The sequence below is a fragment of the Bos taurus genome, chromosome Y (genome assembly GCF_002263795.3).
Source record: "Bos taurus isolate L1 Dominette 01449 registration number 42190680 breed Hereford chromosome Y, ARS-UCD2.0, whole genome shotgun sequence".
NCBI classification, from domain to species: domain Eukaryota; kingdom Metazoa; phylum Chordata; class Mammalia; order Artiodactyla; family Bovidae; genus Bos; species Bos taurus.
In genome coordinates, this window is record NC_082638.1 from 17,951,126 (window position 1) to 17,968,541 (window position 17,416).

Consider the following 17,416-nt stretch of genomic DNA (forward strand, 5'->3'; position numbering starts at 1 on the left):
GTTTCCTCGCTCTGTGTGGGTTTGTACAGGTGGCTTGTCAAGGTTTCTTGGTTAGGGAAGCTTGTGTCGGTGTTCTGGTGAGTGGAGCTGTATTTTTTCTCTCTCCTTTCAAGGACTTGGGTTGCTTTTCTGGAAGCCTGATGTCCTCTGCCGGCATTCAGAAGTTGTTTTGTGGAATTTACTCAGCATTTAAATGTTCTTTTGATGAATTTGTGGGGGAGAAAGTGTTCTCCCCGTCCTACTCCTCCGCCATCTTAGCTCCTCCTACCTTAAGTGTTTTTTATAACGCCTATTATGAAAAGGTGCTGGGTTCAGGGAAATGCTTTTTCTGTAAGCATATGTGTTTTTGGTCCTTTATTGTATTAAAATGGCATTATGTTGATTGACTTTCATATAATGAACCAACTTTGCACACCTCCATAAATCCCACGTGATCATGGTATATGATCTTTTTTATATGTTGTTAGATTTTTTTTGCCAGTATTTTGTTGAGTACTCTTGCCTCTATATTCATAAGGGATATTGGTTGTGTGTGTGTGTGTGTGTGTGATGTCTCTGTATAATACTGGTATTAGAGAAATATTGGCATCACTTTGCATGCTATGTGGGGAAGAGACATGTGAAATGAAGGATGAAGCATTGTTGGATTTAAGTTTAGTCAGGATTAGAGGCAGAAATTTAGAATATATCAGTGTGGAATTGGGGTGAGATTATCAAGAGAGTTCATTCTCAATTTGCTAGGCCTGTATTAAGTGCTTGACATTGAATTATGCTGTTTGTTAACTATGTCTAGATACTTTATACTTTGAATCTGCTACCTATTTTCTGTATTAACATTTATGAAATTAGTATGTGTGAATCAGTTGTAATGTGCATTTAAGATACGTTTTCTTCCAATTTTACTACAAAACAAGATGCCATTAAATAGCTGATGCTTTTTTAAAAGAGCTGTTAACTTTAAGTCTAAGAAATAAGCATGTTTGTCTTTAAGATACAGAAACACATTAAAAAGTTATAAATTTGCCCAAAAAGATGCAGCTGGTGTGTGGCTAACTTAGAATTCCAGCTCAATCTTCTTTGACTCCAAAGTCCATGTTTCTAAACACTGTACAATAGTGCTTTTGTAAAAATACTCATCCTTTACATGTAATTTCAACTAATGATCAGTGGTGTTTTGTGTTTTTTTTTCCTTTTCTTTCCTTCTTTCTTTTTTTAAAATAGAAGAGATTAAAATCAACATGGGACAATGCTCTGATTCTAGAGTCATGTAGACTTATAGGTTTTTCAGCTGTCATTTAGCCTCTTTGATACTCAGTGTCTTCATCTGTAAGATAATGGTGTTTATAACTACCTAGAGTTTTGGAGATAATCAAATACAGCATTTTTCTGTACTTAACTAATATGTAGTATGTTTATACTTAGGTGGCAGGTTATATAAAGAAAGCACTGGGATTGGTGGCCACGCCCTTCAAGAATAAAAAAATATATATATTTAAAATATGGAACCACCATGTATGTTATGTGAAGAACAAGAGCCAGAACCACAGAAAAGTGTAGGAGAAACCAAACAAGTAGATGATGAAGATGCTGAACTGATCTTTGTTGGGGTAGAACATGTAAATAAAAATGCTGATGTGATCTTTTTTGGGATGACCTCAAATTCAAAACCAGTCATTTCAAACATTGAACAGAGTTACCCCAGGTTCATGTTCAAGGAGAAAAATGTGTGATCACTTCAAGAAAGATAATGCTCACAAATTACAGCCTGTTAGTCATGCGACTCCTACATCAGCAGCACGGACTGTCTTGCCAGGTTCTGATTCTGAATCAAGATCAACAGATAGTCCTATCATTGTTGAGCCTTTGTCTGAAGCTGATTATAAAATATTTCACCACAAATAGTGCCTAATAGCGTTTCAGAATTATATTCTCCTTTGATTATCTTCACAGGTTCATTGCAGCCTCCAGTAGAAACAGCAGTTTCTTCAGGAGATATGAATAAAAGTCCTCGTGTATCAAAGCTACTTTCCACTTCTGAAACAAATAGCACAGATCCCAAAAGGCCTAAACACAGTGATGGAATTATAGGGGGCATTCTTTAGCTTTATCCCTTTCTGGTATTTTTCATACAGTGACTACTGAGCAAAGCACACCAGACAGTGTTCATACCTCATTAAGCCATGTTCAGAATGGAGAACCTCATCCAACAGCTTTTCCAAAGGACAATGCTCATTGTAAGCCTGTAAGTCCTTTAGGGAAAAATGGGCTGAAAAAAACTGACTTTCCAAGTTTAGCAAGTCAAAACAAGATTGTTGATCCCACAGAAGGAAATCTGATTGTGTTACTTGGTGACTTCTACTATGGACAGCATATAGGAGATGGGCAGCCAGAACCGAAAACTCACACAGCCTTTAAATGCCTCAGCTGCTTGAAAGTTCTAAAAAACGTCAAGTTTCTGAATCACATGAAGCACCATTTGGGACTTGAAAGGCAGAGAGGTGACAGCTGGAAAAACCACACCTCCTGCCAGCACTGCCACCACCAGTTTCCTACTCCCTTCCAGCTGCAGTGTCACACTGAAAGTATTCACATTTCCCAGAAGCCCTCTGCAGACTGTAAAATCTGTGAGTTGTCCTTTGAGACAGATCAGGTTCTCTTATAGCACATGAAAGACAATCATAAGCCTGGTGAAATGCCCTATGTATGCCAGGTTTGCAATTACAGATCATCAGTCTTTGCAGATGTGGATGCACAATTCAAAGCATACCATGGTAACACTAAGAATCTGCTTTGTCCGTTTTGTCTCAAAATTTTTAAAACTGCAACACCATACATGTGTCATTATAGAGGGCACTGGGTAAAGAGTTTTCACCAGTGTTCCAAATGTTGGCTACAGTTTTTAACTTACAAAGAGAAAATGGAGCACAAGACCCATTGTTTAAGAAGCCTAAACAGCTAAACAAATGTTTAAGAAGCCTAAGCAGCTAAAAGGATTACCTCCTGAAACAAAAGTTGTTATTCAGGTATCACTGGAACCTCTTCAACCAGGATTGGTGGAAGTACCATCCATTACTGTGAACACATCTGATTCTGAACCATCACCCCCCACCCCAATCTAAAAGTAGGAGTTGGAAAAAAAAAAAAAAAACCCTTAATTCTACTTTCAGTAAGTCTGAAGCAAGTATTTCAGTCAAATTTAAAATCCCCATTAAAAACAAAAAAATCTAAATTATAGCAGTATTCAATAGTATCAAATATAGTGAAACCAATGGGTAATTTATGTTTTTTTTTTTTTAATTCATGAAGAACAGTTTTAATTAACCTGAATGTTGAGATGTTTTTTAAAAATATATTACCTGTTTTTCATATAATTATCTTAATATGTAAAAAAGTATGTGCTCACGTGTGTGTGAGAGAAAGAATGAGAGAGGGGGAGAGAGGAAAAGTAAAAACCTATTTCGGTATTTCATGTTGTTTGTAAGTTCAAAACCTCTGCTATACATATAATCTGTTGAGTGTTTTAGAAACGTAATTTTCAACTGTTTTCATGCCTTCAAGATCTCAGTATTAACTATACAGCCAGATTGGAATGACTTTCTTATGGTATAGTCCCATGTGCTGCTGAACTCTCCGAAGTGCCTCTGTTTTGCTGATCTAAGATAACCTGGCTCCAAAAGCCTGGTGTGGAGAAGTTGATGGAGAATCTGTGATGTGAGTTTGAAGCAGATAAGGGATTTAGTCAGTGGAGAGCTGTGACTTCTTGTCCCAGTTGAGGAAGAGACACACATTCACTCCAGGCATGGAGCCAAGGCAGAAGGAACACTGTCTCAGAGTGTCTTTACCTACCCCAGGGACATCTCAAGGAAGCCAACCATTGAAATGCCTGTGGTTGGTGAGGGGCTCCTGTAAGCATCAAACAAGCCCTGTGTATCATTGACTACAGTTGCAGAAGCAGAGATAGTTAACAGAATGAGGCCTGGTGCCCGTGGATCTCCTGTTGAGTGATCAAAAGGGTAATTTGATTCATTCCATCCCCTTTCCCATTTGGCTGGCCTTTAGTCACAGTGAAGTAGCCATGTCTGTCTAAGTCACAATAGTAAAGCAAGTTAAGATTCTCAAGGGAAAAAAGCCTTGACATCTAGTTTGATTTGTCCTTGACCCATAGTTTTAACTGAAAAGGCTCAAACACAGGGAATCTGTTAGATTTATGAATTGGGCTAAATTTAGTTCTCTTACTCTTAAACTACAATGGAGTTGTCCGAGAATAGTAAATGTAGTGGATAAAAATGGTTCAGGGTGATTAAACCCTTTATAGAGCTTTTCCTTACCTTTTCCAGTTACCTGTGTCTTACCCTAGTTGAACATATGAAGATTTCAGTGTTGTGTCTTATCTTGCCTTGGACACAAATGTATTGTGGTTAACAATTAATTCTTTGTGTGTGTAATTTCCCATTTTATCAAACTCATACTGAATTTTGGTCTTACTTGATACAGTCTGATGTGCAAGAATTGTCTCGTTTAATTCGGTATTTATCAGGTCATAGAGTTATTCTCCTTGCTCTAATCTATCGAACTAATCTGTGATTATGCTTGTGGAAAATTTTTACTTATGGTCTCCAAGGTCCCATTGACAGACCTGCGGGGTACCCTCCAAGTATTGGTTCCTGAACATCAGTACACTTCACTGCCTCTGTGGGTTCCTGGAGTTGAGTCTCCTTACGCATGTCTTGGAGAGGGCAATGGCATGCCACTCTAGTACTTTTGCCTGGAAAATCCCATGGATGGAGGAGCCTGGTTGGCTGCAGTCCATGGGGTCTCTAGAGTTGAACACAACTGAGCGACTTCACTTTCACTTTTCACTTTCATGCACTGGAGGAAATGGCAACCCACTCCAGTGTTCTTGCTTGGAGAATCCCAGGGATGCGGACGCCTGGTGGGCTGCTGGCTCTGGGGTTGCACAGATTCGGACACGACTGAAGCAACTTAGCAGCAGCAGCAGCAGGTATGTTTTAATGCCATCTCTTCTCCACTTCCGGCACAGGTAACAAACAATCTGTGCACAATTCAAGGAACCTGGGATCCTGGCTGTAGACCTATGCCAGGAGAAATATCTCGTTTTCCCTTCCTTTCTCCTCCTTATCTCTCCCCACTCTTTTTTCACCCTTCCTCAATTTATTTAAATTCTCTAAGCTTTCACAAAATGCTGGGAAGTGATAATCACCAAGGGCTTAGCATCCCTTTCAGAACTGAACAGGAAGGACTACAGATGACTAAGCTGTAGCGAGTCTTGTCTGCATTTTAGGTAATTTTCTGAGTGTAAAGTCTATTGTATTTATTTACTCCATGCTTGACTGGTTGATTTGCACTTTGAATATTTTACTAGGACTTTCCAGTTAGTTTGCTTAGGCCAAAGCACTTTGTTAAGTGTAAGCTTAAACCACTTTTGCAGAAAGAGTGTGTGTTGTTCTGGTCTCAGGTGAAAACTTCTGTGTATAATTAAACGTGCAGACTTTTATATATGTAGCTCATTTATTCTATTTAGTAAAAAAAATTTAGTAAAAAATATTTAGTAAAAATATTCTATATAGTAAAAATATGAAATGGTTTAGTTATGTGTTTTTATTCTTCCTTAGTGTTATCAATATTGTTACTGTTATTTGCTCTGAAGTATGCTCCTAAAGAATATAAGTTGTTATTTATTGCCAACTACTGCTGGGAGGGATTGGGGGCAGTAGGAGAAGGGGACAGGAGGATTCTATTTTGCTTGCTCTCTCAGATAAAATTTAATATTTAATTCATGTTGCCAAAGACTTGTAAGTAAAATTAGTATTTATAGAAATAAAACGTTTTTTTTTAATTATTTCTTCTGTTTTTCTTTTTACAAATAACATGGTATATTTTTAGTTTTTTTTTTTTTTTTAAACTAATCTTATTGTGTTGGCCAGGACTTCTAAGCATGATATGTAAATGGGTTTTCTTGTTCTTAGTACCATCAAATGCAATGAGTATATGGCTACAAATTTCTATTTCTATTTTTAAAATTTAAAGAAAATTGTTTTATTGGATAGTTAACAACATCTGTTGAGACATTTACTTTTCTTTCTTTCTCCTTTCTTTCTTTTTCTTCCTTTCTTCCCCTTCTCTCTTCCTCTTTCTTTCCTTTCTTCCTCCCTTTCTTTCCCCAGGTTTTTGCTTGACTGGACTCTTCCTGAAACAAAAGTCATTCCACTCAGGGTTGAATATTATCCTCTCAGAATCTCATTCCATTCTCATTTCTAGTATTGGAATTAACTTCCTCTTCCCTTTCATGCATTGGAGAAGGAAATGGCAACCCACTCCAGTGTTCTTGCCTGGAGAATCCCAGGGTGGGTGAGCCTGGTGGGCTGCTGTCTATGAGGTCGCACAGAGTCGAGATGACTGAAGTGACTTAGCAGCAGCAAAGGTGGTAAGAAAAACTTTATTCAAGGTAAGACTACTACAGCAGGGTCTTATAATGGGGTAGAGAGATTGAGCTCGAGTCTGACTACAGCAGGAACACAGCTGGGATTTATAGCTAAGCAACAGGGCGGGTCCATGGTGTTGCAAAGAGACTGGGGGACTGAAAATCAATGAACAACAACAATAACAGGGTGGGTGTCAGTGGATGGAAACTTATTAAGAGGACCGTAAGGATTCTGAGGGAGATCAGCCCTGGGATTACTTTGGAAGTAACGATGCTAAAGCTGAAACTCTAGTACTTTGGCCATTTCATGCGAAGAGTTGACTCATTGGAAAAGACTGATGCTGGGAGGGACTGTGGGCAGGAGGAGAACAGGGCGGCAGAGGATGAGGTGGCTGGATGGCATCACTGACTCGATGGAGTGAGTCTGAGTGAACTCTGAGTGAACTCTGGGAGTTCGTGATGGACAGGGAGACCTGGCATGCTGCGATTCATGGGGATGCAAAGAGTTGAACACGACTGAGCTACTGAACTGAATTGAACTGATGGGTGAGGGTGGATTCTGGTTAAACTGAGAGGATCATTGCTGAGGCTAGGCAAGGCTGATAAGATATTGAGGTGAGTGACAAGAAATTTGATCTGATACTGAGGGTGGTCAGATCAAGGGTGGGGTATTTTTACTAAGCTCACATAGCAGGTTCTGGCTTAGATTGAACTAAATTGACAGGCACCCCTGGATAAAGACATTGCCCAAAGTTGGCAGTGCATTAGTGAACTACTGCTGCATAACAAATTACCCCAAACTAATAGCTTAAAACAATATTATCTCATACCGCTGCTGAAAGTTGGGAGTCCAGGAGTAATTCAGCTGAATGTTCTGGCTCCGGGTTTCATGAGATTGCCCTCCTCTGAAACCTTGACATGGGCTGGTGGATTTCCTTCCAAGATGGATTACTCACATAGCTGTTGAAACCAGTTTCCTTGCTGTCTGTTAGGAGAAAGCCTAAGTTCTTTCACATGGACCTCTCTGCTGGGCTACCTGAGTGTTCTCAAGATAAGAAGGCTTCTAGAGTGAGTGACCCAAGAGGATGAGCAAGGAGGATGCAGTGCCTTTTATGACCTAGTCTCAGACAATTCATTTTCATTTCTACAATATTCTAACGTTAGAAATGAGCCACTAAGTCCAGCCCACATGTGAAGTGGAGTATAAGATCCACCCTTGATGGTAAGGATTTGTGGACATAATTTAAATCACGTGGTACACACATGGCCACAAATTGTTTACATACTTGTATGTCCCAAATGCATTTTCCTGCCAATGCTTTCAAAGATTTTATCCATTATAGCATTAACTTGAAGTTTAGGACCTTGTCATTTAAGTCAGGTCCAGATATGGATCAGGGTCCAGTTGTGCAATATCTCAAGTATTCAGTCACTCACTTGTGTCCTACTCTTTGCGACCCCATGGGCTGCAGCAGGACAGTCTTCCCTGCCCATCATCAACTCTGGGGGATTACTCAAACTCAAGATCCATTGAGTTGTTTATGACATCCAACCATCTCATCCTCTCACGTCCCCTCGTCCTCCTGCCTTCAAGCTTTCCCTCATCAGAGTATTTTCCAATGAGTCAGTTCTTTGCATCAGGTAGCCAAAGTATTGGAGCTGCAGATTCAGGATCAGTCCTTCCAATGAATATGCAGGACTGATTTACTTTAGGATTGACTGGTTTGATCTCCTTGCAGTCCAAGAGACTCTCGAGTCTTCTCCAATACAACAGTTCAAATTATACAAGTATAGTTCCTCTAGACCTGAGGATCTGTGAACAAAAGGCATGAGTCAATCTGCTCACTTTAACAGCCAACATACAGTGGTGGGTCAGGCATAGATAACCTTCATAGACACTCCTGTTCCAGAAAGAGGAGGGGAGATGGGAGTCAATAGTAGCAATTCTGAAATCCCACGGGTTCTTGTTGGCAGTCCTTGGATTAGGATTCAAGGCCTGGAAACTTCTAAGCTTCGGTCTCTGACTTTTTAATTCTGCCCTCTAACATGATTCCATTGCATGAAAGGTTGATACAGTGAAACAGTCTCCCTAGTCTGCTTCCTGCTTGTCGAAGGTAGAAGTCCAGAGTTCTCTTATTTTGTATTGTTGTTGGTCCTTTCAATCTAAGCTAAACTTAAATATGTTATCATAAAAACTTGGTGTGCCTCCTGATAATCTTACTGGTGTTCTTCGAAAGCACCCCACTCTAAAACCACAATCACACATGTCTTCATAGGCCTATTTTGCCTTGGTTTTCTGCTGAGATGGCTGAGGGATAACACTCTGAAACTTAGTAGAAGTCGTATTGTGTGACTGAAGTGATCTCTGAGTTACACGTCTAAACTCTTTGGAGGGCATTGGCCTGACTAAATAATGCCATTAACATCCCCTTCCACCTTTCTGAGGCTTAACAGAGAATTTTACCATCACACAAATCTTTAGAGCAAGTTAATTAAAAAAATATATTAAGAACTGACATATAGATGATGTACAATGTTATATTTGGACCACCTTACTCTAATGCCCTGGATATGATCTTTGCTTGATAGCCATTAATTTTAGCATCTTCGGTCATCTTAAAAGACTGAAAAATTTCCAAATCAGCAAATTCTGTCTCATTTTTTAATAGTCTTTTTCTTAAAGTTTTTTTTTTTTTTTAATTTCCCTTCATATTTTACTATAGGCAGCAAGAGGAAACCAGGCAGTACTTTTGGCTGTTTGGCTGGAAATCTCCTCAGCTAAATAATTCCATTAATTAGGTAGTTTCTCCTTCCAGCTCATTAGGTACATTTTTGACTTTTCATAAATTGCAGGTATAGTGGACTTTCCTCTGCACACTCCCCAGGCTCTTCCCTCCTGCCTCTCCTTTCTGCCAGGCATCCTGGGTGCACCACTGTGCTTCCATTTAGAACTTGTTCACTCAGTGAGATTACAGGGATCGATTCCCTGGCTTCAGGGCTTCTGCTGGCCAGAGTCCATGTACCTTTCCCTAAGACCTTCCTGTTTTCACTATCCAACTTCCATCACCTGGCTAGGTAAGTTCCCACAGCTCATACTCACAAGTGTACTGGTAGGCACTTCTGGGCACACATGTGTACACACGTGCGTGTGTACACAGTAACATCCCTGAGAGGAAAGTTGCACATATGCAGAAGTATAGGCTTTCTGCTCTGGGAAAATGAACTTTGGTAAGCACCCGACTTTTTTTGTCCTGGTTGTTTTCTTTCACTTGCTCATCGATCATGTCAGGTTGCACTTCTAACTCTGTGGCTTATCCTCAAAAGTTACAAAATCTTGGCATTTGCTCATGACAGGTACCGACCTGCAGAGAATCGGGCAGGGTTGGAAGGGCTCGCCCTGGACACCTGAGTGACATGAACCTGTGTTCTGCATTCTCCCATCACCTTGGACAGCTTCATGGTACCAGTCACGTTGGCCTGATCCACTGCCTGTGCATGCCAGGGGACCAGAAAACAAGGACCTCTGAGCTCTTCTGAGTTGGAGAACTGCTTTTCAGTGTGCACCTATCTAGGTCATTCCTTGTCAATCTTGTGTCCCTGTTGCTTGCCTACCACCCCTTAGGGCCCACAACATTCTGAGTGAGGCCCCCTGTTCTTTCTATCTGTGTAGCTTTATGTGTGCAACTGTCTACCTGTGTCCCCAAGTGCTATCTCCATGTAGCTGGAAAGGCCAAAGATACTGTGACTGTGATAGGCCTGGTTCTGATCCAGTGTTCTGAAGAAGGTGCACACAGATACAGGCTCTCTTCTGATACAAGTCCTGAGGTTGTACAGGTAAAGTGGCATCCCTACACGTCATCCCCTCTGTTTAACACTACACAGATACACAGAGTCCCTGATCAGATGATGCCCTGGGAAACCTGCCCGCTCTGGGCCCACAGCTCATGCCTCCCTTGGGCAGAAAGCAGCTTTTCTATTTGAAATGCACCAAGAGGGTTTGAACCACCAAGGCCTCACTGATTTGCTAAATGCCAAGACTCTCTTTCAGTTGCTCTTGTTAGACCCAGGTAGGACTCCCTACAGTCAGGCATCCCTGCTTGCCTACACAGCCCATGTGCCAAGGAAGCCAGACCCGGTTGGGCCCAGGGGCATCCAAACCGGTCACCTGGAAGGCAAGGTCCTTCTGAGTGTCACCTGGTGCAGACAAAATCAGAAATTCTGCTTCAGCGATACTGTCAGAAACCTCCTCCCTCAGGGGCAGATGCACACCTTTGCCCCTCAGGCCCCCAAAGCCAGAGGCAAGACCCCAGAGGAAAGAAGGAATACACATTAGGACTTTCAGCATAAGCCATGGAGTATCTTTGGCAGGACTGCTAATTGCCTAGACCCTAGTCCCTGAAAACCAGCAGGCTCAAACTGCTCCCAGGGGCTTCTGTGTCTCCCACTCTCCTGAGGTGCCTTGGGACATCCAATTAGCCCACCATTCTTGCTTCCTCCCTGTTCCCTCCCTCGCAGGCACACCCTGGCAGAGAGGCACACATGTACACCCACTCCTGCGCTTTCCTCACCTTTCTGCATTGCCAGGGAGGCTGGAAGTGCCTGGAGGGATGCCACGCTCATACCCTGTCTCTCCTAGGATTCCTGTGGTTTTGCACATACAGCTTACTTTAGCACATCTTGCGTTTTGTGTTGCCACGTGCCAGTGTGTACCACCTTCGGGGAGGGAGCTTGCTGGTTGATGTGCTGCACTGTTCAAGGACCTTCCCTTCTCCTTGAACACGTTTGTGTTCTTCTCATGTCTCCTTCTCACGTTTGTGGAACAAGTCTCCAGTGCAGCAGGCAATCTGTGCCTCTTTCTCCTTTGAATCGCTGCCCATCTCTGCAGGACCTTAGCCTCCTCACCATCCCGGGTCATGCTGTAACCACATCCACCATTTCCACAGCCCAGCCCAAGTCCCCACAGACCGAAGGCTTCACAGGCAGTGGTTTCAAAGCCCCACCCTACCTGATTTGCCCTGGGTGAATCCTCAGACCATGCACCCCCTCTTCCCGGTCCAAACACACATTAACATGGTGGAAATGGTGAATGTGTTTTGTATTTGGTCTAATTCAAGATTTCTGGAGCCATGGTCCAGAGTTATCACTGGCCGTCCTTTCCTCATTACCATCCAGGACAGGGTCACTGTGAAAATACGGCAACCAACCACCTTGAGACTGGGGATGCCTCCTGCCTCCTCTTCTGGTTCCTTGAAACCTCCTCTCCTGTCACCTTCATCTCTGCGTCTGCCCTGGGCTGGAAACATTCACACACATCCAAATAAACACAGACAACACAGGCACATGCATGCATACACACACATGCTCGGCATGGGGACACAAACGCAAACGGGGAACACAGATATTTCAGGAGGTGAAGACGCTCATGTCTAACAATGTTGGAGATGGCGTCAGTAGGCACCATGCCCTGCCCTTTGGTCTCCCTGTCCACCTCCCCCACGATCTCTTCCGTATTTTCCCAAGGCACCCTGAAGCTGCTTCCAGTGCAGCATGTCAGGTGGTGATGAGATACCAAGTGGTGGATGTGGAAATTCACACAAGATCCCAAAGTCAGCACACAGGTGCACTGGGACCCTAGAGAGGACACCCTTTCAATGATAGGCCTTCCCAGGGTAAGGGGCAGGAGTGAAGGGCCCAGGCAATCTCACCTCAGTCAGCAGCAGGAATCCCGGGGATGGCAGGACCCATGGAAGAATGATTCTGACAAAGAAACTTAACTCACCCTGCCTCTGGTACTATCATCTAGGACTCTTGCACTGCAACAACAGCTGACGTGAGGGAGGCTTGCTGCACTCACGGACACAATGAGTCCTCAAGCCTCAAGTCTCAGGAGGCCACCTTCTACATGCATGGCTCAAATTCAGGCTCCACAGCCAGCTTCCACGAGCCTGAGCAACCCCGTTTGGGAAAGGACAGTGTCATGGCTACTACACGACTATCTCTTCTCAGCCCACCTCCAGACCCCCTCACCATATGTGTTTCTGTCAGTTACCTCTCATGGAGGAACCTTCCTCCCTGGAGTAGTACTTCAGGGGATCATTCCATACGTCTTCATTGATGATCTGCTGGCAACACAAGCAAGGTCAGCCCGGGACTGACCAGGCCCTGAACCATCCCATGAGCAGCCAAGAACTCCAACATCAATCACCAATTGTGTGCAGGCCCAAAGTATCCCCACCTCAGCAATCCTGTTCAATTCTGAGCAGTTGTAGCCTGACAACCAGTTGAGAAACTTAAGGCTCCTGGTGTGCAACTTGTGGCTGAGTGCTCCCCGTTCAAAGCCCCAGATCCAGTGGACTGGAGTGGAACAACATGCCCTATGACCTGCAAAAAGACAGGGAAACTGGGGTGGATCCTGAAGATGGGTTATCCACAACCCTGCACACCCACACTCATCACCCAGGGAGGCACGTTTTACCAGTGATGTCAAGGTAATACTTTTTAATGATCACCGTGTTCAAGAAGTAGGGGTTCTCCCAAAAGGAAAAGATCAGCTTGCAGCGGAACCGTGGATATCTCTGCACCTGCACCAGCCAGAATAGGGAGGAGGGAAAGGTGCAAGCTTATACGGGCCTCAACTTGCCTCCCAGGCAGACATTAACAGCTTCCACGACGCCTCTCCAAAGACTCACAGTGCAGGAACATGGATAACGTGATCCTCCTACTCTCTGCCAAGTCCCATACCCAGCCATCCTCAGTCTCCCTCACTGACCTTCAAGTCAATCATGTAGCTGAGAAAGTCTTTATCTTGGTTGCTGATCATGATGCAAACTTGAGGGTGGTTCATAATCTGCTTTCAGGCCACATGCCGAGCCAAGAAGAGCCAGGAGCATCAGCCGTAATCTCGGGTGGAAGAAGGACACCAGAACAGGCATCTGCAAGGATGCCGGGAACTTCTGCTTGCCGGGCTACCACTGTTGTCCTCAGGCCCTTCCATACCATCAGGCACACTCATGGCTCTGTACCGGGGTCCAGCCCCGGTTGGATCCAGGGATTCCCTCTGGAGAATGGCGTCGGTGAAAGGACAGCAGAGGGGAGAGAAAGAGGCTTGATCTATCTGGTTTACACAGAAATAAATAATAATAAATAAATAAAGCCCGTGACACCATATTGCACTGTCCACGGAGGCCACAGGCGCCCTCTCAGTGGGGTGAAGACGCAGAGCATCCTTTCCCTGAAGACGCTAGGTGTCCTCCCGATTGAGTCTTAGAAGCCCGGGCAGGTAAGTGGACTCAGAGGACACCCACGCTCCAATTCGTCATCCTGAAGGAAGAACAGAGAGAGAAAAGGAGAGAAAAGGAAACAAGAATGACACAGGGAGAACAAGCCTGATGAGCAAGGCCTGTAGCTTTATTTTCAAAAGGAGCTTTTATACCCTAAGTTGTACATAAAAGATAATAGAGGGTGCAGAGTCATGCGAGGTCAGCAGTCCTTGATCCTTATCGAAACCAGGCTTTCTTTCTGCAAACTTATTATACACTAAGGCTTTAGGTGATTTATATCATGTTCTGGCCAGGAGGTCTGCTAACATTGTTCTTGTGATAAAGGTTATGCAACCAGAAAAACTTATTTTCTCCAAAGGTTTATTTTTCTAAAGTTTGGCGCCACTCCCTGAAAGGACTAGATAGAATTGCATTCCTATAGGGCAACAGGAGCAGTGGGGGATAACAAGGAAAGAATTTATTAACTCAAGGGTCTAAGGTTGTTAACATCAAAGCTACTACTTATATTTCTATATACCAACTATATTAATCGATATACTCCCAGGGACATAGTGGGTAAGGGGTATGGAAACTTGGCAGCAAGGGTTAGCTCAACAAATAAATCCTCTACTAGTTCTATTCTAATGATTTTAACTCCCCGAGAAGCTCTGCATTGTTGGACTATCTTAAGCCTCCCATACCTCTTGTGGTTGGGAGGCTGTGAATAATCACATGTGTAGCTGTTAAGAGTCTGGGAAAACCTATCAGGCAAGTTAGAAAGCTATCCAAGGGATTTGAATTGGAACACACCCACTGTACCCAGGAGAGTTATTAACTAGAGCTCTAAGTTGATTTCCTTCAGAGAAAGGTGGTCGTGGATATCCCCCCTCGTGGGTATCCTCGTTAATATCAGAGGAGTTTGTGAAAGTTGTAAAACAGACAGATTCTGGTTTGGGGGTAGATGCTCAAGCAGGTCCAGGGGGGCCCTCGAGTCCTGACTCGCCTTGCCTGTCAGACCTCTCCCACATGACCTTGTCATGGGTGGGGTCTCCCATGCTGGCTCCTGGCAGTTGTGGGTTTTTTGTGGTGTTCTGCATCTGAGGTGATCTGCATTCTCTAAGCAGGGGCTGTTTCTGACCGCTACTGTTCTCCTCCAGACCTGTGTATGCTGGGTAGTGGCATGTCACTGCTTACATTTTCAGACTTGTAGTCATTGTAACAAACCATGTCTGAAAGCAAAGGGGTTGGTGTGTGTGGGTGTATGTGTGTGTGTGTGTGTGTGTGTGTGTGAGAGAGAGAGAGAGAGAGAGAATGAGACTCCCATGTCTCAGCTATTTCCTGGGAACCTCTACATTTACAATGAGAACTGTCTGCCAAGGCTCATCTGGTGAACTGTCTCTGGTCATTCCTGACTTAGAGGCCTCAGGTGCTGCTCCTTCTCAGATGCAGGCCAGAAGGAGAGACTCAAAGTCATGGCTCCAACACAGGTGTGGCCCTGCCCAGATTCTACTGGGGTGTCCCTTTAGAGCCTGCCAATTGCCCAGGACCACACTTCCTTCAGGGGCCTCCAGTGCCCTCGCCCCTAACACTCCTCCTGCTCTTTCTCCTCCTCCTCCTGAGCAGCGGACGCCAAGAAGCAGCAAAAAGGATACAGCTTTGGCCCAGAAGCCAGGGATGCCCTGGATGATGGCACTCCTCCAAGCCAAGTGACTCTTCCTCCTTTGATGGCTCCTGTGCATGAATCGAATGTAGGCCCTGTGGTTTTTCTCATGTTCAGAGCTCAGTTCCACCCGAAGGGCGGCCAGCGCCTGCAGCTCATCTAGCGCTGGAAGCTCACTCGGGCCTCCGGGCCTCTCCCAGCCCTGCTCCTCCACCGTTTTTTCCTCCAGCTCCTGGGAGAACCCCTGTTGCCGCTCGTCATCTGTCACAACCTCTACCTCCTTGGTGCTGTCTTCCGCCAATAGTTGAAACTCCCACTCGATCCCCACCACGTCTTCATCTACCAGGGCCTTGCTGTCCTCCACTGCCTCCACCCTGAAGAGGGTTGCCTCTTTGCCTGGCGTAACAATTGGTGGCTGGAAGGTCCAGGCTATGCACAGCATCACAAAGACAGGCTGTGGGGCCCCTGCCCACTGAGCACCTGGGCTCACAATTAAAAAGGTCTGGGGTCCCAGGATGCTCCCTCCTTCCTCTGACTGCCTCACTCTCTCCTCTTGGGCCTGGCCCTGATCCCCAGCTGGTGCAGATGTGAAGGGACGAGACATAATAGCACAGCAAGTGGTGCGCAATGGTGGCAGAGGCTGCAGTAAACCTGTGGGGCCCACTAGCTCTTTGGGGGCGGGGAGTGAGGGTGATGGTTGGGGAGCAGGGGCTGGTGTGTGTAGGGTGGTCTGGAGCTGAAGAAATGGGTGGCAGACAGCCCAGGACATGGTGAACCGGCCCTGGGTGATAAGCCAAACAGGAGGGGCCCTAGGCTGTAAGCCACTCACAGGCTACTGGCCCAAATCTAGACCAACGACTGAGAGGGTAGTGGGTGGCACACTTATGGACACGCCCCTAGACCTCTTCCGTGCTTCCTGGGCTCCAGTGACCCCACGTGGCCACATTCTGCTCCAGGGAGGTAGCATGTTTTGCCTCTGTTGCTACCTCAGGCACTGTCATTGACCTGGATCTGGAAATGGGTGGCAGACAACCAACCACGGGTTCCTGCTCCACAATCAGAACAGCACACTCCTGTGTCCTCCGGGACAGGCAATAACTGGGAGCTCTCCCTCAGTATCCAAAGGATATCCAGGGGGTCCACGTGGCTGGGTACTTTTCTCCATGGGACAGAGCCTGTTGCTGTCCGGATGCTATGGGAGTAGGGAAAAACCCTACCGTTTGCTACAATTGATCTCCACTGTTCAGGGACACCAGACCCTTAGGGTACAAAGCTCACTCTGTGTCTCTTTATCTATGTTTCTGGCATATCACTGTTTTGGGCAATCCTTCTGTGTGTGTACCAGGCGCTGGTGTCTGTGTGTCTCCATCTCTCTATGTGGTGGTGTTGTGGTTTGCCACTCTCTGGACAGTAGTGCTCAAGAGAGACGCTTATCCTTGAAGTAAAGGCAAGCTCTTCTACTTCTGAGTGAGTTGCACCAATAGGAGATCAGAGTTTTTAGTCCACACATTTGGAGAGTGCTTTCTCAAACTTGAAAGCCAACAGTGGGCAGTCACTGCTGAACCGCAGAAGGGGACGGGTTACCCTCCCTCCCTCGCTGGACAGACGTGAACACTGCACAGACCTGTAAAGGCTTGGCCTCACTTTGCACAGAGAGAGAAACGGGGCATGCTCTACTGGCATGAGGAAACTTACTGAAACTTGTTTGAACTCCTGCCACTGAGATGCTAAGGACAACTCACTGTTAAGTTCCATGGCTCATTGGTGCAGGAGAAATGCATGTCTGCCCATTTAGCCTATTGAGGCCCTTTCAAAGTGGTTCTGTTCTCCATGTGAGAACACGTACCAGCCTGCCCAGTTGCCCAAGCCTGTGCTGCCGGGAGCAGCAAGAGGATCAAGGTAAGCCATCCATCCTATAGTCCTGATACCCGATATAGATGCATTCTAAAAAGAGTACAAAGAGTGATGTTTCAAACTGGAAGACTCTGCAGGTAGCAGGTGCTTATGCTGCAGTGATGATCCATCTCTGAAACTTCATAAAAGAGGCAAGGGGTG

General features: G+C 44.9%; 1 protein-coding gene and 1 pseudogene across 1 annotated transcript; one reads left to right on the plus strand and one right to left on the minus strand.

Annotated features, from left to right (window-relative positions):
• The first annotated feature begins 1,847 nt into the window (after positions 1 to 1,847).
• LOC132344439 (zinc finger protein 280B-like) lies at positions 1,848 to 11,465 on the plus strand (annotated as a pseudogene).
• Positions 11,466 to 12,483: 1,018 nt separating this feature from the next.
• Positions 12,484 to 16,028, minus strand: LOC132344629 (testis-specific Y-encoded protein 1-like). The gene is made up of 6 exons (XM_059884287.1): positions 15,842 to 16,028; positions 15,354 to 15,790; positions 13,212 to 13,289; positions 12,918 to 13,023; positions 12,678 to 12,823; positions 12,484 to 12,561 (listed from the first exon to the last, which is right to left on the minus strand). The coding sequence occupies exons 1-6, from the start codon at positions 15,963 to 15,965 to the stop codon at positions 12,484 to 12,486; spliced, it is 969 nt and encodes a 322-aa protein (XP_059740270.1). The 5' UTR covers positions 15,966 to 16,028.
• Between the last annotated feature and the right edge of the window lie 1,388 nt (positions 16,029 to 17,416).

Coding starts and splice junctions, on each gene's coding strand:
- LOC132344629 (XM_059884287.1), bottom strand. CDS start 15,965: ATGTCTCGTCCCTTCACATCTGCACCAGCTGGGGATCAGGGCCAGGCC. Junction 13,024..13,211: donor GCTACATGATTGACTTGAAG/GTCAGTGAGGGA, acceptor TGGCTGGTGCAG/GTGCAGAGATATCCACGGTT. Junction 12,562..12,677: donor AATTGAACAGGATTGCTGAG/GTGGGGATACTT, acceptor TGTTGCCAGCAG/ATCATCAATGAAGACGTATG.